At 35.5% G+C, this 23,394-nt stretch overlaps 1 protein-coding gene across 1 annotated transcript in view; it reads left to right on the forward strand.

The window, feature by feature from the left end:
* TTN (titin) overlaps nt 1-23,394 on the forward strand; it is a 251,282-nt gene that overhangs the window by 84,270 nt on the left and 143,618 nt on the right. The window contains 37 exon segments of the mRNA XM_064166084.1: nt 363-455; nt 578-860; nt 1,110-1,293; nt 1,634-1,723; nt 1,812-2,079; nt 2,176-2,436; nt 3,006-3,215; nt 3,317-3,394; nt 3,509-3,535; nt 4,228-4,275; nt 4,899-4,955; nt 5,051-5,128; nt 5,408-5,659; nt 6,878-6,970; nt 7,539-7,616; nt 8,313-8,381; nt 8,887-9,057; nt 9,300-9,362; nt 9,625-9,690; nt 9,990-10,094; nt 10,690-10,767; nt 11,396-11,473; nt 11,661-11,741; nt 12,318-12,419; nt 13,488-13,565; nt 14,632-14,703; nt 15,335-15,388; nt 15,675-15,752; nt 15,974-16,051; nt 17,003-17,086; nt 19,105-19,188; nt 19,385-19,720; nt 21,850-21,927; nt 22,134-22,208; nt 22,419-22,502; nt 22,703-22,789; nt 23,294-23,374. Of these exon segments, the coding sequence (XP_064022154.1) occupies nt 363-455; nt 578-860; nt 1,110-1,293; nt 1,634-1,723; nt 1,812-2,079; nt 2,176-2,436; nt 3,006-3,215; nt 3,317-3,394; nt 3,509-3,535; nt 4,228-4,275; nt 4,899-4,955; nt 5,051-5,128; nt 5,408-5,659; nt 6,878-6,970; nt 7,539-7,616; nt 8,313-8,381; nt 8,887-9,057; nt 9,300-9,362; nt 9,625-9,690; nt 9,990-10,094; nt 10,690-10,767; nt 11,396-11,473; nt 11,661-11,741; nt 12,318-12,419; nt 13,488-13,565; nt 14,632-14,703; nt 15,335-15,388; nt 15,675-15,752; nt 15,974-16,051; nt 17,003-17,086; nt 19,105-19,188; nt 19,385-19,720; nt 21,850-21,927; nt 22,134-22,208; nt 22,419-22,502; nt 22,703-22,789; nt 23,294-23,374 (4,182 nt within the window).

The raw sequence follows: 23,394 nt of genomic DNA on the forward strand, positions 1-23,394 counted from the left end.
ACAAGTAACTCTGTGGGTGAAATTTCCAGAAATTTGAGAAAATGAGGCTTCTTATTTACTTATCTCTCTTTGAATTTGCATCCATGCAGAAAATAAATGAGATAACTGAAATTAAACAAAGGCACAATATAACCCACAGTGTTCAGTTTCAATTGGAAAGTAAAATACAATTAAAACAATATGGAAGTATTTTGCTCTTTTATCTTTTGCATAATATTTTGTTCCACCTTTACAATTAATTTTTTTATATATATGTATACGTGTGTGTGTAGATATATAGGATTTGTTTGGAAATGTCATCACTCAGGAACATAAAATTTTACATGAAACCAACTTTTTTAATTGTTTGACTCTGTTTTTAGAAAAACCAGCAGCTGCACCAGTAGCTAAGAAAGCAGAGATGGAAGGAAAACTTTATTTTGTGTCAGAGCCTCAGAATATCAAAGTCATGGAAAGTAAGAACTCTTTGCGATAAAGCACATTGTCTTCTATTTGCCTGTACCTTTTGTTTGAGATTATGTCCCACTGTCATAGACAGCTGGAAAGGCTTAGCTTCCTCATTTGCATCTTTCTGCAGAGACTGCTGCAACATTTATTGCAAAAGTTGGAGGAGACCCAATTCCTAATGTTAAATGGATGAAGGGAAAATGGAGGCAACTCAACCAGGGAGGTCGCATTATAATCCAGCAGAGAGGAGATGAAGCCAAACTGGAAATAAAGGACACAGTTAAAACTGATTCTGGCATGTACAAATGTGTAGCTTTTAACAAACATGGCGAAATTGAGAGGAGTGTAAACCTGCAAGTTGAAGAAAGACAGAAAGAAGTTGTTGAAGGGGATCTCAGGGCAAAATTAAAAAGGTATATGGAAAGTTTTTGTAGATTAATTTGCCATTAACACAGAAGAAACATTTTTTATTCTCTATCTCAGGCCAAGGTATTGCATTCTCATATTTCTCAAATATGCATAATTGTACTAAAAACAGAAGCACCTGACTAGATTATAATAAGGGATTCAACTGCACAGCTCTGAGATGATTAATTTTTTCAGTGAACAGCTTTCAATGGATGAAGCATTGTATATTTATCTCATGTCATTGATTTAAATAGCACCCCAACAAAAAGGAAGGAAGAAGAGGAAGAGCAGCCCATTGATATCTTGGAACTCCTCAAAAATGTTGATCCCAAAGAATATGAGAAATATGCTCGCATGTATGGAATTACAGATTTCCGTGGCCTCCTACAAGCCTTTGAGTTACTAAAGCAAACCCAAGCAGAAGAAAGCCATAGATTGGTAAGAAACCTGACTGCAGCATTGGCTTGGTTAAGAGTAACACAGCTCTTTCGGACAGACTTGGAGTACACTCTGCTGTCACTGTGTGTGCAGGAATTTCCAGTATCTCTTTAGATCTTTTACCAACAGTTCTCAATTTCTTGTGTGCTCAAAACCCAGAAGGAGCAATGTACCTTCTGGCCAAGTATGTTCTGTCTTTACAACTTGGCTGCAATTTTAAGACTCTAGTTACAGGACAGCAACAGAAGAATTGATGTAGGAACTAATTCTAAGTTGCATAAGCTTGACAGCTTGACATTTAAGATCCTTTAATCTTTGAGTATATCCTGCCTCTTTACAGGAAATTGAGCTCACAGAAAAAGTTCGAACAGAAGATCAAGAATTTGATGAACTTGTAGCTTTTATTCAACAACGACTGTCACAGACAGAGGTAGCTTTTGTTTTTTTTTTACTGATTCATGAAATATTCAACTCCATAACAAGGAACTTGAAACTAATTAAAAATAATATTTTTTCAGCCTATTACTCTGATCAGAGACATTGAAAATCAAACAGTCTTAACAGACGAGGATGCTACTTTTGAATGTGAGATTAAAATTAACTACCCAGAAATTAAACTTTCATGGTACAAGGGAACCCAGAAACTGGACTCCAATGACAAATATGACATTAAAATTGAAGGTGACCGCCACATACTGAGAATCAGGAACTGCCAACTTGAAGATCAGGGAAATTTCAGAATAGTATGTGGACCACATATTGCCAGTGCCAGGCTAACTGTGATTGGTAAGTGTATTTTGAAGTATGTGCTTGAATTAATTTGCACTTTAATTATTCCACTCTCTGATGTCTGTTAAAACATCTATTTTAACATGCTACTAGAACCTGCAGTTGAACGACATCTTCATGACACTACTTTCAAGGAAGGAAAGACGTGCACATTGTCTTGTCAGTTCTCTATTCCAAACGCCAAGTCTCAGTGGTACAGAAATGGGAGACCCATTAAAATAGGAGGGAGATATTCGACACAAGTCTCTGACAAAGTACACAAACTCATCATCAAGGATGTTAGAACAGAAGACCAGGGACAGTATACCTGCAAACTTGACAGTCTTGAAACAACAGCAGATCTGGCCATAGAAGGTTTGTAAATGGATGTAGAATCTTTATTACTGTAGTGATAAGCAGTTTCTGGATATTCCATTAACAGAACAAGTGAAAATAGAAGGAATTTCTTAACAAGATATTCCCAAACCTAATCATGGAATAAACAAGAAAATTCATTCTTCTTTCTCTTTGAATAACATATGACATGCCATGCTTGTGTAAATTAGTACTTTTGAACATATCATCATTGGTAATGTCCCTCAATCTGAGTCATGCTTATTTTTATTGTCTAATTCTCTGATACTCTTATATTTTCCTTGGGATTCCTCTTTTTCTTAATTATTCTTTACTTTTCTTTAGAGTTTCTCTTCTTGTATAATATATCTGCACAGCAATCTTGTTACAGCTGTACTCTATTTTGTCTTCTAATCTTCACTCTTACACAGAAAACTTCATAGAAGAAGGAATCTCTTTCTCTTACTCTAGTTTTCCAAGATCTATTTTTGCTATCTCTTTTGCTATCATATAGCTATTTTTACGAAATCAGTGGCTTGGTGGAAAACAATAGGTTTGATTGTTTGTTTGTTTTTTGTTTCTAAAAACAGCAGAACCAATCCAGTTCACGAAGAGTATACAGAACATTGTAGTGAGTGAACACCAGTCAGCAACGTTTGAGTGCGAGGTGTCTTTTGATGATGCAGTCGTGACATGGTATAAAGGTCCCACTGAGCTGAGAGAGAGTCCCAAGTACAGCTTCAGAAGTGAAGGTCGTTGTCATTACATGACTATCCACAATGTTACTGCAGAAGATGAAGGTAAAATGCGTGGAATATTTGTTCCGGTGTCATTCTTTTATCTGGTTGTCTGTTTCTTAAATATAAAGATATATTAATGTCAACATTCTTGGCTGTTGCAGGTGTATATTCTGTAATTGCTCGTCTTGAACCAAGAGGAGAAGCAAGAAGCACTGCAGAACTCTATCTGGTAACCAAAGGTCAGTGAATTTACTGAACAAATTTTTTATCATAACCATATGCAAATTTGTGAGTTTGAAATGTGATTCTGGAAAAGCAAACAGTTCTAAAATAGATCTAATGTTCTCTTGCAGAAATCAAACTGGAATTGAAGCCACCAGGTAAAGATTATCAGCAAGACTGGCATAAGACAACATCTACTATGTGTCATTGTCTTAGTACATTGCTCAGCACTATTCTTTTGTTTTCAAATTCTTTTTTCCTTGTTATAGTAAGTGAGACATGCACCCTAAAAAATTATTCTGAATCCATACTTGTGAAGAACTACTTATTATCATAAAAAATGGGCACAAATTCTGTAATAACTCCAAAATCAGTGATATTAAAATGTCTGAGGTCCTATTTTTTGCAATGGGAGAGGCCACATTCTCTAAAATGCAGAAATCTACTTCTATTTGAATGACTGAGGAACAGAACAAAGAAGAGGTGCCAATGAATAGCTTTGGCAGCCTCTGCACAACTGTAAAAAATAACCAAGGAGGGAAAATGGGATAGCAGTCATCTTTTTATGATCTACTATCATCTTCTTTTATGACTGTCAAAAGCCTACTCCAAAATTATGCAAGAATTATTTAGAAATAAAAGTAAACAGGCAGAGTCTGGCCAGACTGAAAGGTTAGTGCAATTATTTATCTATTGGCCATCTAACGATTACTTGCAGAGCAGTCTACAATCCTTGCATGATAAAGCAAGAAAGATGTAAACATAATGAACTACTAGTCTTGGGGATGACATATTCCATTTTTAAAAAGACATTATTATGTTAAGTCAATTAATATTTTGATTTTTCTAGATGTTCCGGATGCCAAAGTTGCTGTTCCACCTCAAAAACCAGCTGAAGGTAGGGTAACATGTTTTACTTCTTCCATGATGCTGGTTTGTATCTGAACTGAAGCAGCAGGCCAGTGGCAACTGCAGAGACAGTGCATTGAGAGAATCTTCTTGTCTATATGCAAACATAATATAACCATGACTTAGCTTGGATAAGCTTGGTGAAAGCTATACAGGAATAAATCCTGTTTTCTTAGCGTTCTTCCTTGCCGTCTTTTTAACCTGTCAATCTCTTGTTCATACAATCTTCTTTTCATTTCCATTTTTCCTTTCAGATAGTCTTTATTTTTACCTTTTCTTCTTTTTCTTTGCCATAAAAAGATCTTTTAAGCAACCTGTCTGAATTACTACTCTCTTTGGAAAAGAAAAAAAAAACCATAATTGTTTTAAAGTCATGCAATGGATTGCATATTTATTGCAAGCTCTCACAAGGCTCTGATACTTGACTTAGGCTACAAACATCATATATATTTCTGTTACATTCAAATAGTTTCCTATGAACTTTAGAAGTTCAATCTTCTTTCTTTCATGTCTGCAATAATTTGGTAACTGCTTGCAGTGGCAAGCATTTCTTGATTTACAAGAAAACATCATACTCATATTTTATTCTAAATATTTCATTTTTCCTACAAGCTGCCCCAATTCCTATTCTTCTGCCTCTTGTTTCACCACCAGAGGAGAAAAAGCCAGGTAAAAATACTTCCAAGTATTTGGACAGCATGTACATGTCTCATTATGGTTACTGGTTTGGGGTGTCTTTAACTTCAAAATATATTGTTTTTAAGCAGAAAAAAAGGTTCCAGTAAAGAAAGTCTCCAAAAAGGTGGTTAAAAAAGGTCCTGAAGAAGTCCCATCACCTAAAGGTGACTCTTTTCTTTTTAATTTTTTTTTCTTTTTTTAAAATAGCAAAATTACTTTGTGGAAACAAGGCAATTTGTTTCAAATTACTTTGACCTTTTGTCTTTGTGATAAACCATGCACAATTAAAATCCAGGCTGATGAGAACTCTTTAGAAAATAGTCATTACTTTAAACCATCTATGAAAACTAAATCACTTCATTAACTCTCAACATCAACATGCCTTTGGAGCTCCAGGCTATGGTACAAATAACCTATTTTTTAAATTATTCTTTTTCCTAAAGTTCCTGAGATACTGCCAGAGAAACCCAAAGAGGTCAAAATAACATCCATGGCAAGAAGACAAGAAATTCGTGAAGAGAAGATGGAAATATATGAGCCCAAAGAAGCTTATGAGGAATGGGAAGAGGATTATGGAGAAGACCATGACTACTATGTCAGGGAAGAAGGCTATGATGAAGGGGAAGAGGAATGGGACGAAGCTTATGAGAAAAGAGAAGTGACTTATGAAGAAAAACGAGTCATTCATGAAGAAGGTATTTTAGTTATCACACCATCTTATTTCTTCCCTTTTCTCTCATCTATTTTTAAGTGCAAAAAACTTTGAACCAGGAAGCTTTGGTTGTTATTGTGGTTTGATTTGGATTTTCTGGTTTGTTTGGTTGGGTTTTTTTCTTTCTGTTAGTGGTCTTGGGTTTTGTTGTTATTAGGGGGTTTTGGGAGGGTTGTTGTTTGGTTGGTTGTTTTTTTTTATATTTGCTTGAACTTCAGTGTTCTGCCAAGTTTTAAATAGGACTAGGTGATTGTAGCAGGTTAAAGTGATCCTGCCTGTCTCCCTACAACACAGCAGTGAGAGAAAGGTGTGGCCGTTTGAGCTGATCCTCATACACACACACAAAAATATCTCTGGGTTGAGATAAAATTTTATCAAGCAAAAAAGATAATACAATGTGCAAACACCTTAGCTAATAATATAAGGCACTATTCGCTTAGCTTAGCCTATTTGCCAAAACAAAAGTGTAGCATAAAATAGGAAAGCAGTAGCACGAAGCAGAAACACAGGGAACTGGCCAATTCCCACCAGTCTTGCTGCTATTCCCATGGGAAAGAACCAACACCCAAAATCCAGACCCCAAAAGCATCAACCAGAACAGGAAGCCTCTCATGTTACAATCTGAATTTCAAGCCTCATAATACTTCAGTCAGCACTTCATTTTGAAAATGGTTTGAGGCAGGATGGTTTGGAAGCAAATTTAAATCCAACCCATAACAGTGATCAGACAAGAATTCTAGTAAGGTGAGGTATATAGATGCATAAAGAAAGTGATACATTATCATTTGCAGATTGGGATATCTTTAGAATCTAATCTGAGCTAAGTAGTCTGTAAGGATAGCTGTATTATTAGTTGTTTTGGATATTAGTTCTATAATTATATGTATTCTAGGGAAACTTGAATAAGGTTAAATGATTCATAGGTTGATCGATTAATAATAACTGCATTTTTCTTTTTTTTCTTTTTTTTTTTTTTTTTTGCATGCTTTATCTGTCTTAGGTAAGAAAAAGAATTTGGCTGTAATGAATACATTTTAATCTTGGAAATAAGCCTAAAATTTTAATTCAACATTTGGATCTCCAAAATGCTGCATGTTTTTCAAGTTCAAAAACTCACAGTTGCATATCTAATGCCTATTGTGTGTATTGAGCATTTTGACATTGCATTTTAAAGCATTAAGCAATGCTTTTATTTTTCAAGTGGTTGAAGTTCCTAAGAAGCCTGTGCCAGAGCGAAAACTACCAGCAATTACAGCTGAAAAGAAGGAAAAGAAAGAAGTAACTGTTCGCAAAGGTATGACTTTCCTGTCAAGATAATGGGAACACACAGGCTAAGATCTCTCATTCATCTCCTTCAATCTTAACCATGATGGTTTTTCATATTTATTTGGAATAGAATACATTTTCTTTACATTGGGTAGTAACGTAAGCAAGGTTCATGCCTTGAAGCCTTGAGTGACTTGTTCTAGTGAGAGGTATCCCTGCCTATGGCAGGGAGTTGGTACTAGATAATCTATGAGGTCCCTTCCAATCTAAACCATTCTATGATTCTATGCCAGCCCTTCTTCTTCCACCACATATTTTTGAGCAGAAAGTGGCAACAGTGTTTGAAACAGAGCTTCAGTCATTTTTCCTTCTCACTGTATACTAGCCTTGAGCTTCTGAGGTATTGAATGCTGCACTTCTGAGAAATGACCTCCATTTAGGTGACTTTGTATCTCATGGGGGATTGTGGACCTGATCGTGTTTCACAAATGTCCAAGGGTAATTACATGCTAAACAGGAAAATAGGCAGTTCTGCCTAGTTTGTGTCCAGAAAATAATTTGCAAGATTATTTAATCAGTAAATGTATCCCTTACAGTTGTCAAGAAACCTGTCGATGAAAAAGTGGAGGTAACCACTCAGAGGGTTGCAGAAGAACAAGTCAAGCGGGCTGAGGGTAACTATCCTTAAAATATCTTAACGCCATCTTCACATGAAAGTAATGGCTAAATATCATTACCTGCCTGATCTGCATATGCTCAGTCTTCATTTAACAAGGGTCTACTCAATTTTTAGATTCTCTGATACATCTAGTATAAGCTTCTGCTAAATTGTATAAAAGGAAGTTGAAAAGATTTTTAGGGGGAAATACTGCATGCAGATGCTAACTATCAAAGCTTTGAGAAGGGAAGTGAGTGTAAAATTACACTGGTTGAAATGGTTTGTTTCACTCTAAGCTGAAGATGTGATATCCCCATCTTTCTCTATTTCCATCTTGACCTGTCTATCAGGATGTCTTGGCCATTTGTTCACTTGGAAAATAAAGATGCATCCTTATTCTCTTGGCAAACACCTCCTCTTGTATAGCATTTCACATTCTGCAGCAGGAGTTTGCTGGATGAAATTCAATATATGTCGGGATAGGACCTACCTACTAAATGCCCTGAGTTACTTGGTCTCTTAAGAAGGCAGAAGTAAAAAGAAGCAAAGACATTCCTTCTGTTTCTTTTTGTGGTTCCAAGAGACCAGACTAAACTTTTAGGTTATGTTTATCTCACGTGTCGTATTTTCAACATCATTGCTAGATATCTGTAGACATTTTTAATCTCATTGCTAAATATCTGTCTGAGTAATTCAATTTTAATACCAACAGTTACCAAGAAAGTTGTGCCACCAAAACCTACATCAATGATCATTGAGGAGAAAGTTATGAAAAAGGAAGGTACAGATCAGCATCTTTCAATTGCAGTTTACATTTTTTCCATCATTCTGTGCGTTCCAGTGCTTTTGTGAAAATATGGGCCTCTATGTATGTGCTTAGTCATGTTCTGGCTACTCTGTGCTTGAATAGTATGTGTGCCATGCTTTTATCTTTCATACAGTCTGACTTTAACATGTTTGTTGCTAGCTTTTTGATTCTACAGGATGCTTTTTGGTGCCTACAGGATATTGCAGCGTGATTTAGTCTTTTCTTCATTTATTCTCCCTGCTGGCCTATGCATAATTTTGGCCCAGTTCTTTGAAGACTAGCTTTTAAAATTCTTCTCATATTCTATTCCCAAAAGTTTGTGCATGCATATATTTAACATTTTTGGATTAAAGTTGTCTCTGCCTTTAGACTTTTAACAGACACTAAATATCATACGTGTATGCTTGGTTTATGTTCAGTATTTTTGAATGAATACTGACTGTCTAAATATGTCTAAGACTTAATATGTGCGATACAGATAAAGATTTGATAGAAACTCACAAGCTGACTGCCACTGATGTGGATCTAGAATATAAAATACTAAAACAGAATCCTATCTTTAAAGTACCGACAGTAGAAACATGGACTGTTTCAGAAGAAAAGATGTCGGTTTCTGTCCACAGAGAAGAAGAGTATTCATATGTCACAGGTATGTACAAACCCCAAAATCTGGGCACCCAAATGAAAACAATCTTTCAGTCCTTCTCGATTTTCTTTTAATCTATTTTTATGCTTGACAAATTACATATTTAGACACAGCATATATAATGTCTTTCACATATGCATCGCTTCTTTCCGTTCATTGTGCTATGTAGCCTCAGTTCTCTTTAGATTAATAAGTCACATTTCAACTATTTTATCTTAATAATGTTTAAATGCTTTTCTTTGAAGAGCCAACAGAGCATGAGAAAACAGTGGAAGAAAGATTCTTTGAAGCTGTTTACCCAATTGAAGGTAGATTGATTAAAAATGAGAGGCTAAGCAAAAATTAAGATTTTTAGAACAATTTGAACCTGTAGTTAATCAAAGCTGGTTCTGAAATTTGTGCACGTTGTTGGTTTTCTGGATTTTTTTTTTTTTTACATATTCACTTGTATATTTCAGTGGCTGTTGTGTTTTGGGCACATATAATAACCTCTTAAAAGCTTTTCAAATATAATGTGGGCATTGATATTTTCTATCTCCAAATTCAATATCTTTAAAATTCTTATTGTAGCCCATGAGGAGGTTGAAGAGGAGGAAGAAGTAGTCACTACAGAACTGGAGATCCCTCATGTTGAAGGTGAATAAAATCTTAGTATCATCATGCACTTCTTTTTACCAAACTTTCAAGTTATCTACATGTACCACCCTTTGCCAAAGGACAGCGTATCAGAATCTTTCCATCTCTCAATGTCTCTACTCTCAAAAGTTCAAGTCCTACTGCATTTCTAAATCTATTCTTCATCACTGCTTTAAATAATTCTTTGATATTGTACCACTTTGATAAAACAACACATTTTTGAGCACATACTGTTTGCTTATCAGGTGTATTGAAAGTAGCCTACTGCGATTTACCAGAGATTTTTACTGTCTCCTAAGTGCTGACCACCTATCTCTTTAAAGTGCCCACGATACCAGAGAGGCATGTTCCAGAAGAAAGAAAGCCTGTTCCTGTCCCTAAGAAAGAAGGTCCACCAGCTAAAGGTATTTCTACTGTCTTAATAATAACTAAAAAAAAAAATTGAACAAACAAACAAAAAACTAGAAAAAACAAAACACAACAAAAACAAAGGAATCCAAAGATATAATCTTTTATTACATTGTTTTTCATGTTTTCTTATATGTAGTTATTTGTTTACTCTCTATGTGTCTCTAGTTTTGCATTCTCTCCATAAGCATTATTGGATTGTGTATTATCTCCATATGTCCACTTTTTCATTTGCACTATAACTTAGTTTACAGCTTGCATTTGTCTCATCTTTTGCCCTTCTCTTTTGTAACAGTCTTGTGCTTGTTGTTTGCATTTATGTTGCGTGGCATTTTCAGACAAAAGCAGGATGTATTGACTTCAATAGAGTTCCATGAAACATATTAATGCAGTAATGATAACCCTGGAATTTTGTGCTGTACCATAGTGTTATTACCATGTCCAGTGTATGTCCAAAAGGTTGCAAGTTGTGTTGCAGTGCCCAGCTTCTTGTCCAGATACTGCATTCTATAAAGCAATCTTGGATTACTGAGATCCGGATAAGTGGTCCAAAAAACTAAAGTTCTCTTCTTTTGACAATGTTTTCCAAAGTACCTGAAGTCCCTAAGAAACCTGCTCCAGAAAAGAAAGTTGCTGTTGCTAAAAAGGAGGTGGTTCCTCCAGAAAAAGGTAATTTTTTTGACTGTGGGGTTCAACCAGTCCAGTACTATTGTACTGTTTTCCTAAGTATTATTCACTTCTTAATATAAGCATATGATAGTCTTTGTGTGTTGTGTTATGTTGTATGTCTGTTCACTTCCAAGTCAAACACAACAGTTTATAAATACTATTTAAACAAATTCTAATTCCTGAAGAGCCTAAAACTACTCTGTGCCTGAAGAAAAAAGTGCACATTCCTGTCCCAAAAAAAAGAAAAAGAACAATCATGCATCAAAGGCATACTTAGAGATGGACTTAATTTTTTTTTGTTAGCCTGTATGTATGTTTGTAATTTTTTTTTTAGTCTATAATCCTCTATGCATATACATAATATGTTTTAAGGCCACATAATATATTCCAGCAGTTCTTCCTTCAGTTAAGAAATCATTTTAAAGCATCTGATAGGCTTCTAAGAACTGGCTCATTTTTTTTTCCCCCAAATATTTGTTGCTCTTGCCTCATGCTTTTCTATGTTAAGTGTATGAATGTGTTATGCTGTGTGTCTTGGTATTCTTGCTAATGGATAAATTAAATTCTATAATACTGCAATAAATCTTTGAAATACAGAGTTCAACTATCTTATATTTTGTCTTTTAAGCACCAGAGGTGCCTAAGAGAGCTCCCCCAGAGAAAAAAATTGCTGTTCCCAAAAGAGAGGAAGCTCCACCACCTAAAGGTACACTTAAAGTCATTTTCTTGTTATCTTAAACACCTTGTTTATGTCCAGTTCTGGTTTTGATTAAGTGGATCTGGTTTTAATTGTACTTTAGTTACATGTTTTGTGGATGTCTGTGCTATAGATGCAGTCTTAAAACACTTGCGATTCTGATTACTAAATATTGTTATATTTCATATACCTGAAGTTCCAGAAATACCTAAGAAACCAGTTCCAGAAGAAAAAATATCACGTGTTCCTAAAGTAGAAGAAGCTTTACCTGCAAAAGGTATAACATTTTTCATTGTAATGTATTTTTTGTAGTCTTTGTCTCAGCTTCCACAGACGTTGTATTTGTAAGCAAGATATGTTCAAGTGTAATCTTTTTGAATGACACATTTCTGTTAAGTGATGCTTTTGAAGGTTTTGTGATTTATTGATCTTAAAACTAGATATTTTTTTCTTAAAATGCTTTCAGTTCCTAAAAAACCTGTCCCTAAAGAAAAAGCACCTCCTGCTGTTCCTAAAAAAGTCGAGGCTCCTCCAGCTAAAGGTATATCTTTCAGTAGAATGAAAGGATATGCTGTTTCTTAGCTTCTGTTTCTTGGCTTCTGTTTCTGTATTCTGTACTGTTAGCAGTCACTGATTTGTGCTCCCTTCGTGCATTCTGTTCTGATTTAGTGACAGCAAATCAATACAATATGTTGTATGTCTTGTGCAACATGTTATTTCTAAATATTGAACCCCTGTTATGTTTTATGTGCTCGGTACCCTTACGCAACTCTTTGGCAACTTAGATTTAGCATTTTGCAACATTACTTTGACAATGGAATTCAAAAATATTTAATGTTACTATCTCTCAAAGTGCCTGAAGTGCAGAAGAAAGCCACCTTTGAAGAAAAAAGAGTATTTATTACCGAAGAAAGGATGTCCATTGCTGTTCCAGAGGAAATCCCATCACCTGAAGGTACACTACAGACAATTGTAGGAAACTTGTGCTTCTTCTACAAGTTCGCTGTTCACCAAGATCAAAATACACAAAAATGTAGTGTTAGTTGTCTTGAGTTTTGTGTTGAACATTTTACAGACTTTCAGGCAGTTAAGAGCCTTCTGAATACTATTTAACATTTCAGTCATGAATGCCAGAATCCCACTCCACTGACATGAAGGAAAATCTTACCGCTGAATACAGTGGTTTTCAGGTCAGAAATTAGAAAGGACTGCTGTTAAGTCTAGACCCTGCTAATTAGAACTGTAACCATCCTTTTCTTATACTCTCTTTAATGCTCTCTGTAGCCTTGCAGATCCACCAGCTCTTCTGCCTCACATTCTTATATTCAGAAAAAGGTTGGGATTAGTTAAGTTAGTATCATTCTACAAAATATCTATGTCAAACTGGTCAGTATTTTTGACTGGATTTATGTTCCATTAATAACTAAATGACTGAGACAATTTGCATATATTTTTAAAGCATAAACAATTTAATAGACATGTAATTTAGATATCTAAAATATAAACAAATACACGTTCATATGAGCACATGCAGTGTTAATTTCTGCTTGTCTTCTGCAAGTCAGTCTTTCACTGCAGAAGGAGTTGATGTTTTCCCTGATAGACTCACATGTGTGAATGTGCATATGCCAGGCTTACCTTTCAGTTCTTAACCTACCGTTCTCATCTTGGTCACACTCTTCTTACTTTCATGTAGCTGGATCAAGGAGCAACTTTTAATTCTTTAATTGTTGATGTGTCCCCTCACAGCTGTTGTGATGGGGAAGTCTGAGGAGCTGAGGCATTCTGATGGACTGACAGTTGAGTAGTGAGAGATACAACAGCACACAGCAGGGTACATGGGTCATAGGCAAATCCCTTCATTTAGAGCAAAACATCAATTTGTGCACACAGCACTTTCTGTATTGTGTCAGTGTCTGTCTTTGTTACATAAAAAATTGTCTTCATCTTCTCTATCTATCTCTGTCTCTCCCTCCACTCATCTATCCACCATAAATACTAAAACTAATAATTTTCTTTAAAGAACCAACAGTTGAAGAATGGGAGGAAGAAGACATGGAGGAAGTGTCTATTTCCATTCACAGAGAAGAGATTTCTGAAGGTACAACACGATTCAGAAATACTAGGCAAAAGTAAAACACATTTGTTATACCAAAAGTGGTGTGGATTAGTATCTACTCTAGTCATTAAAAAATAATTACTTCTATATAAATATGTTTTATATCTTGCAAAATTAATTATAAGAATGTCTAATCCTGCTTTGATACAGTGAAAATAGTTTGGTACCTGTTGAATATTGAGAATTACAGCCCTTCTTCTTTTTCTTTTCTTTTTTGTTTAAACCAAACATGTCTGTTGAAAGTTCCTCTTCCTCTGGGTTCCTTAGATGAAGTAAATGTCCTTCAGAATATTATGGTGCATTCTGGTTCCTCCAATAACTGCATCATAAAATGACTAAATTGTCTATTGGTGATGTTGTAATGCTATGAAGAACAGTAGTCTAAACTGATTGGCTCAATTTTCACTACAAGTGGCACCAAGTAAAGTATTTTCAAGGGATAGAATTGGTCTAGGATTTTTTTCAGTATGTGTAAGCCTTTCTCAAAGTGAGTAGATTCCAGTGTCAGTGAACTAGTGGACAAAGGAATGGAAAATGCAGAGTATTTTCAAATTCCAAAGAAATGCAAGATAAGAGCCAAACCTCAGTTCTATTTAGGTTGCTTGGAGGTTTTTGATTGGCTTCATGGGGAGCTGGATGGTTGTAATGTAGATTTTGTAATACCAGAAGTGTCTGATAGCTAAGCACACTGCTTATTCTTATCTTACAAATCTTTTGTTGCTTAGCAGGGCCACAAAAGACAGTAAGAGATGTAAAATATTTGAACTCAAGTTTAGTTTTTATTTTTTGTTTTTGTTTTTTACTCCCTTGATGTGACTGAAGAAGAATCTTACTACAAAGAGGAGAGGGTAACTCTTCCTAAAAGAGAGGAAGTCCCACCCACTAAAGGTATCTTTCTTTTAATTACAAAATATTAGTTGTTTCACCATTATGAATCTTATGTTGACATTATATGTTTATCTCTGTGGTTTTTTGTGCTAAGGAAATGTGTGCATGTTTTGGTGATACTAACTCTCTTCATAAAACTATGTATTGAAATCTTTTAAAGTGCCCGAGAAGCATAGTATTGTCCCTAAACCAAAAGCTCCAGCTGCTCCTAAGGAAGATGCAGGAGTTACAGGTATAAACCAGTTCATCATCTGGGCAATGCATCTTCAAGGGGATTATATTTGTTTGACTGTCTTATTTGTACATGTTGATGTGGGTAGTGTCTGCTTCCAGCGATGAATGGTTGTCTTGAATTCCACCTTGTACTACAAACAACATTGTTTGTGTTTATTCAGTAAAACACACTGTAATGTGGTAGACAATAAAAGTATTACACCTTAATATTCTTTTTCTTCTTCTCACCTTACTCACATTTTTCTGAAGTTGCTGAAGTTCCTAAGAAAGCAGTTCCTAAAGGCAAAGCACCTGTCCCTGTGCCTAAAAAAATGGAAGCTCCAGCAGTAAGAGGTATATCAGTGGTTTGTTCCTGTTTCAGAAAACGCCTTTTTTGTATATTTTTGCAGCATTCTGTCTATAATGCACATGCATGTTAGCAAAAAATCAATCTCACATATACGATCTCTTCAACATTAAACATGTACTGATGTCCGTTTGTCCATAATGTGGCCTGTGACCTGGGTCGTCTCATTGAGGTTTATTTAATCTTTTATCATCTTGCTGAGGTTTATTTGATCTTTTATCTAATGCCTGTTGGTGAAGTGCACCAAATTTTCTAAAGTTGCACAATCTTTTTTTAAAAACAGAAGATCGGGTGTCCACTTTTGAGCTAGAAGTTGAAGAGCCTCCATCAACCAAAGGTAATCAAACTGAGAGTATTATTGCAGAGATTTTGTTTGTCTGGCCTTTCTGTGCTTGTGTTTAGGCATTTTACTTACATTTTCACTGGATTTCCCTTTTCTTTAGTCTGTATTGATCTTTGTGCTGTGGCTGCAAAGTGTACTCTTTGGCAGTGTCTCGTTTTTCTTGCTGCTGAAGTTTACTTGACACTGTATTTAATAATCAGACTAAGTAAAATTTAAAAACCCTTATATATGTCTGCGTTTCAAATATTGCAATTAAATACTCTTATGCTTTTTTTTAAAGTGACTGAAGTTCACAGAAAAGTGAGCAAAGAGGAAAAAATTACCATTGCTAAAAAAGAAGAGGCTCCACCAAAAAGAGGTATATAATCCTTCAGAGCTACATGAGAGAAGTCTGATTTAGACTATTAACTTGTATCGATTATTCTAATGTGACTTTGAGTGTTTGCTCTCAGTTTTTTGTTTGACTTGAAGAAATGTCAAGTTTTTGCATTTGTGTCTTGTCATGTAATTGTGTTCCTAAATTGTGATTCATTCCAAATCTTTTAACGTAAACTCTTTTTTAAAAACCAACACTGCCAGCAGTGCCCAAGAAGCCTGTGCCAGAAGACAAAGTACCTGTCCCAGTTTCACGGAAAGTGGCAGCTCCACCCGCTAAAGGTACACAAGTTCTTCTGAAAGTAGAGAAGGCTTCTAAATGTCAGATGTCTATGGGCATCATACTCACTATCTACCTGGTTAACCAAATACAGTCTTTCCTGACTTGATTATAAATAAAAAGGACTTTTCTCTTATGCAATAGAATGCAGGAGGTGACAGAGAACAGTCACACACCTGTAGATTCTGGCATTTTCTACCTGCTATTTAACCTCATTGATCACCCTGGCTTCTTAAGAGCTTTCAGAAGCTGAGTGAAGACATTTATTCAGTGAAGACATAAAATAAATATTAACATATTCCAGAAAAAAAAAAAAAGCTCTATCATTTATAAAATCAGTATCCAGTGAAGTGTTTTAAACTTAGAAATATGTTCTCTGTTTCTGTAATATTCTTGTGCTTGAAAAGTGATTTTATTACGTATCCTGTATGTGTGGTGTTTCTGTGATTTTTCTGAATAGCCTAGACACAATTTCTATCTTATTTTCATCTCAATCATTCCATCTTACCTCATGATGCATGAATGTTATGTTTGTCTTTGATGTGTTTTGGTCTCTGTAGCTATTAATCCAACATTATATGTATTATCTTAGTAGATTTTACTTTAATACGTATTTCTGCTGTTACTAAAATTGCACAGTGTTTCAAAGCATCTTATTTATCTGAGGATTTTCTTTCTGGACCCCCCCCACCCCCCCACCCCCCAAACTAGTAGTCTTCAAAATATCTAATGCATATCTCCCCACTATGCATTAAAGCTTCTGCTGCTCTTTGTTAATTTAAATGTCTTTATGTTTGTACGTTTGGTGTGACTGTTACGTTTATTGTAAGTACCTTCATTATGTAAATATGTACTACTTCCCCATAATTGTTTGTCCATCATTCTTTCATATGAACTTCAGAATTTGTGATTAGTATTAGAATTTAGTATTCTTACAATGACTATCTTTAAAGTACCAGAAGCACCGAAGAAAACTGCCAGAGAAGAGAGAATACCCATTGCTGTTCCAAAAAGAAAAGTGTCTCCTCCACAAGAAGGTACTCCTGCCCATGAATTATCTATCTGTCCTCATGCAATATCACCAGAGCTGCTGGTCTGGCAACTTTCTTCAAGTTCTAGTGTTAGAATAATAGAAACATTTAGATTAGAAAAGCCCCTTATCCAACTCTTAATCTCACACTACCAAGACCACCACTATGTTCCATAGTAATCCTGAGGGAACCCTAAAAGAGTTCTTTAGAAAGGCTAGAGACATATTTTCCCAATTACTCTGGTGTGGGAGGTGTCAGGAAGTACCTGTTTTCAAAGTAGCCCTGAAAGGGTACATGATACTGTACCAGAGAAAATACTAACATTAGACTCTGTCTTTGAAGTACCAACAGAAGAGGAACACTGGGCTATGTCAGAGGAAGTATCCATTTCTCTTCATACAGAAGAGGAGATTTCATACACAGGTATGAGCAGACTGAAAAGATTCTATGGCCAAATTTATCTACTCATTATCTACTTAAAAACAATACCAACCAAACAAAACAACCACCAAACCAAAAAATTAACAACCAAAGCACTATTTCATGGCCTGTACAGATTACAGATCCTGAAGTGAAGCTTGTATAATACCACAGGACAGTATTCCATTCTCACATGAGGCTTGAATCTTTCCTCCTGACTTACTGCTGTTGTAATAGTGGAAGCTTAACCATTTACCTAGATCCTCCTTTGCAAATCTCGCCACGTCTCTGGCCTTTGAGCAGATATGGGGCAGCCTTTTCCTTCATTTTTTATTAACATGCTTTCCTCTTCTGAAAATGTCTGTCATCTCCTGTTCTGGGACAGCAATTTATCACCTAAATTTGAAGGTCAAAAAAATCCTTTACTTCTGCCATTGCCTGCATGGCTGAGATACTTAACCAGAATCCCATAACTTGGATCTTTCCACTCAAAGGCTTTAACAATGTCCATAGTTTTTGAAAAAACAAAAACAAAAACAAAAACAAAACAACACTGCTATATCATTTTTGAGGCAATCCATTGATCTGTGAAAACTCACTTGCAAAATGCTTCATATCTCACACCTGCTGTTGCTGCTAAACATGATTATCATTCTCAAATAATGAAGGATTAATAGAATCACATCAGTATGAAGTTATATGCTCTATTTAGTGTCCCTATTGGTGAATGATGGGAAGGCTGAGAGATCACAAGAACTAAGAGGAGGATGGAAGAGTATCTTTCATTAGCTTTCTGTGCGGCAAAGGCTGTTGCCAGCTGCTCTGGGGGAAAAAAGGGATCAAAGCAGAAGGATGTGAAATGCGATAGTTCTCCCAAGAGATACCAAAGAGAGATATTGTAGTAAAGACAAATTAATTCAAAGAAAACCAAATGTCCTGGCAAGGACACTCATCCACAGTGCAAATTTTGTGTAGCAAGTCAACCAAACTTACAACTTCAAATCAGTTTTAGCTTAAGATTGCAAGTGAAGATATACCTGACATTTACAATGACCCACCAAGCAGAGCTTTGCCAAAACATATTCAGAGAGCTGGTCAGTTTTCACATTGCTTTACAAATAACACCCACTTTCAGCCACTCATATACATTGACTGTAGCTTATCACAAAGAATGCAAAAGCATCTAGAAACTCTCAAATCTGTCACTAACAGAATATATTCAATCTCTTAAGGAAATCACTCACAAGGTGTTTCCTATCAAATCTTTTGTTAACAGTGGTTAAGGACTCTTGGTCTATTACTAAGCTAGTACAAAGTGCCATTTCTGCAGAGAAGGGGCTGCCACAGAGGGCAGTAAGATTTACTGATTTTGCAGCTGATAGAATCTGGATTTTTATTTCTGCCCATTAATTTCACTGATGACAGACATGGATGACACAGGAATCACTTGTACTGGGATCTTGAAATCTTAGTAATTTCTTAATTGAACAGCAGCCTAATATCTTTCATGATTGTGTGTCCAGGGTATCTCTTAAAAAGAATATTTTTGCTCTAAAAAAACACTTTTAACTATAGTTAAATGTAAACATACTGTATCTTTTAAGTGCCTGACGTACCAGAGAAGGCTATCATTGAAGAAAGACTTCCAATGTATCCTTCTAAAAAAATGTCAAGACTACCAGCCAAAGGTATACTGGATAGAGCACTGAAATGTAGTTTATATGTTTTTTGTGTCTTGTCTGTTCCACGTACAGTGAATATCGATTTGTTTTCTGTGGAATGTTCTTCCTTTGTGTTGATTCTTATCTGGCAATGTTTTGTGATCCTTATTAATAAGTTCTACGAGCTAAATTTTAAGATTTTTTTAATTGCTGTCTTTTAAAGTGCCTCAAGTACACAAGACAGTTGTTCAAAAACAAAAAGTGTATGTTGAAGTCCCTGAATATGAAGAGGAAGAAGAGGTTCCAAAATATGAAGAGGAAGAAGCCACCAGATATGAGGAGGAAGTAGTCCATTACAAGGAGGAAGTCCACCACTATGAAGAAATTAGTCACTATGAGGAGGAAGTTCCTCAGTATGAAGAAGTTTCTCAATATGAAGAGGAAGAGGTCACCTATTATGAAGAAGAAGCTGCTTATTATGAAGAGGAAGCTCCTGAATATGAGGAGGAAGAGTCAGAACTTCCCCAGTATGAAGAGAAGGCTCTCCCACCAGTTAGAGGTATAATTTCATTTTAGGATTTGTGTGATGAGAAGTAGTGTCTTCTAATTCTATTAATATACCTGTATGTCTAATCTTTGTTACTACCTCTATACATTTGAATGTTCCATGTCATACACATTCATTCTTCATTCGTATGAAGTCTGTGTAACCTATTAAGGAAATTCAACTGAGCTTTATTTCATCCTCATTTGAGTTCAGATCTTGTTGTCAGGCTGTGCTTTAAATATTCAGAAATACTAATTATAATTGCACATTCACAAGCAAAAATAAAAACTTATCTAGAAAATAGGCAGGGTACTTTAAAATAAGTTATTATGAACCAAAATAATATTGTCTTCCCTTCAGAAACCTTTGAAATGCCTATAGATGTTTTTTGTTCATTTCTTGAAGGGAGTCATATGTTTTAATAGAAAGCATCAAAGTTCTGGAAAACTGCATTATTGGAACATTTTACTTTAGCTGTTTTCCCATGGTACTGTTGTAAATTTTCAGCAATTTTAGTAGAGGAATATACTATGCACTACTTAAAAAGCACAATGAGGTCATGTTGCAGAAAACCTGCTTGCTTGCTGTGGGAATGTGGTCAAGGCCCCCTCAGATCAATGTGATCAAAGGCAGTGCCACATGGACTCCAGATGATTTAATGTGAATTGTGCTAGAGATGTTTATTGATCATTTTGGCTGTCATTATGTAGCCTCAGAACATAGAGCACACACCTACACATTAGCATAATTAGGCAAGGACAACCCACTCCATCTGCATAAACCATGCCTTGTTTTCCTCATTAGCAAGGTGTCCTTTATCTATCCTTTCTGAGATAAGGTAGCCAGCAGCTCGTGGTAACCAAGGTCAACATCCTTATCCTTCTTCACTTTTCATTCCCACAAGGCCACACCAAGGTCTTGGTGATAAATCCTTTCTACATAGTAATATAAAGATATAAACTAACTAAAAACTATTTCCCAAGTTTACATAATCATCTAAGAATACTTAGCCATTTAATCTTTCCAATCCTTGATCAAATCATGCCATAGTGTCACTTCCCCCAAAGAAGTTCACAATTTCTTTTGACTAACTAATGAGTGTCAAAGTTGACTTTTTTAACATTGCACTAGAATTTTGACATATTAATTAACACATCTTTTCATATTAAATAAAATGCAAAGACTATGCACTGCAAAAGCCAGGTTAATGCTGAACAGGAAGATTAAGCTTGGATAAAATTTCCTCTGTCATAGTAGTTGTTTATTTTATATGTACTCTAAATGTTCTTCAATACTCACAGAGCTGGTGGGATTACTATCCTGTCATCATAAAACTTGTGTGGATATTTCTGGATTTTAGAGTACAAAAATCATTAAGATACAGTTTAGTTGACCCCTTTGCCTCACTACAATTAAAAATAAAATCTGTTGATTGCAGTGTTTTATTTACTCCATTAGGGAAAACCTGTCATAAACATTGCCACCGCACAACAAATTATGTTATAAACTGCAGGATGGTTATAATGTGTCCATAGTTTTGTGGTTTAGGTAAAGAAATAAATAAAGTGCATCATCTTGCATTTTACATGTAGAAATTTATAAGGAAGAAAATATAATCAGCAGTATATATTTAATACATATGCAAAAGTGGCTCATTTGACATGATCAGGTGCAACCTAGTACATGACTGGGAAGCATTAGTATCATAGTTCTAGGGGAAAGTAAGGAGAAGTAGTAAAAACACTAAATAGCTAAAATAGCAATTAAATAATTTGTTACAATGTGTGTAATAAACATCCAAAAGTTGGAGGGAAATAATTTTTGCAAGTTTCCCAACCTTGACACTTCTTAATCCTTAATATCTAGTTCTATAATGTCAGACTGTGCCTTAACGTAATCCTTTTAATGAGCAAATGAGCCCTGGAGGTTAAAAACATTTCTATTGCTGGTCTCAATGGCTGAGAAGGGAGAATGGACATAGCAGCAGTCGATGTAATCTGTGTGCTATTTCATTTTGTCTTAGTGATCAAACCATGCTCAGCCATTGTCGTGTGTTTTGATTATGTAGTTGTGATGCTTGCTTGAACTTTATGTTCCTGTTGATTTATAAGTAAATACCTAAAATATTAATATCTTTCAAGTGCCAGAAGTTCCCAAGAAGCCTGCACCAGAAGAAAAAATACCTCTTCTGAAGAAAAAAGAAGCTCTTCCAGCAAAAGGTATATATTGTTTCTTTAAGTTAGCAGGCATACTCTGAATATGTGGTTCACAGTGTTTTACAGACGTCTTACTTGATTGTTACTTATTCTGTTCTTTCTGAAGGGGACTTTTCATGTGAAATGTTTGTGTCACTGTCTTTTTTGTTTCATTTCTGTTTTGAATAGTCTGTACATTCTTTTTTATAACCAAAATTATGTTTTTTAAGTACCTGAGGTGCCAAAGAGACCTGCACCTGAGAAGAAAGTCCAAGTGCCTAAGAAAGAAGCTCCACCAGCTAAAGGTATATGAAATTGTAATTAGCTGTGATTAGAGAGGTCTTCTAGACCTCATTTATCTTCTTACTTGTATTAATCACTAGGCCAGTGAAAGGACCGTTGCTCTTAAAAATAGTGGCTCTTTGTGTCTGTCTTTGATTTTTTTTTAGAGTCACTGGCTTGTATGTTATGGTGTTTTAGATTCTTATAAGCTCAATTTACAATATCTTACTAAGTTCCAGAAGTGCTCAAGAAACCTGTGCCAGAAGAAAAGGTTCCTGTTACTGTACAGAAAAAGAAAGAAGTTCCACCAGCCAAAGGTATACCAGCTCTTGACTGCATACGTTACAAAAAAAGTAATTCTAAAATAGCAATCATTGTTGACCTTTCCTCTTTAGTGAAGAGAGGTTTCTTTTTGTTCTTGTCAGCTCTTTGTCATTCCACTTTACTGGTTTATATCATTGTTCTTTACCTTATGGTTCAAAAAATAAATTCTTAAACAGCAATAATATTTTTTAAGTGCCTGAAGTACCAAAGAGACCTGTGCCAGAAGAGAAGGTACCTGTCCCAGTGCCTAAAAGAGCAGAAGAACCTCCACCAGCCAAAGGTACACCAGTTTCTGCTGCGTAGCTCTAGTTTGTCCCCTTGGCTTCAGAAGACTACAAGTAACATTCCCACTCCTCATCTTAATGCGTTTGATACCGAACCACTTTGACCTATGTTTGATCAGGCAGTTTCTGTTAGTCATGGGCATTATGCTTATTCTGCACTTCAAAAATGTCTATGTTTCTGTCTTGTATTGTCTCTGTCTTTTGGATCTTATATATAAAAAGTATTTACAGATAACCAGGTGCTCCAAAACACAAACAATGTGCCTAAGCAGTCAGACTTCCCTCTTAATCCTTCTACACCTGTTTGTTATGTTGTAGTCTGTATGTTTGTAAGTTTACATCAGTGCATTAATCCATGGATAAAAAACAATGTTATGTTTCATACAAATTAAATTTTCTTGTATTTGTGTATATATCTTTTTGTCACTGACACAGTTACTATTTTCCTATGTTTTATGTTACATTGACAATTAATTTCTCAACCAAAAATGTCTTTAAAGTGCCTGAAGTGCCGAAGAAAGCTCCAGAAAAGAAAGTACCTGTCCCTCTTCATAAAAAGCCAGAACCTCCACCAGCCAAAGGTATCTTTTCTTATAGCTGA

Source organism: Pogoniulus pusillus, chromosome 2 (assembly GCF_015220805.1).
Source record: "Pogoniulus pusillus isolate bPogPus1 chromosome 2, bPogPus1.pri, whole genome shotgun sequence".
Classification (NCBI taxonomy): Eukaryota; Metazoa; Chordata; class Aves; order Piciformes; family Lybiidae; genus Pogoniulus; species Pogoniulus pusillus.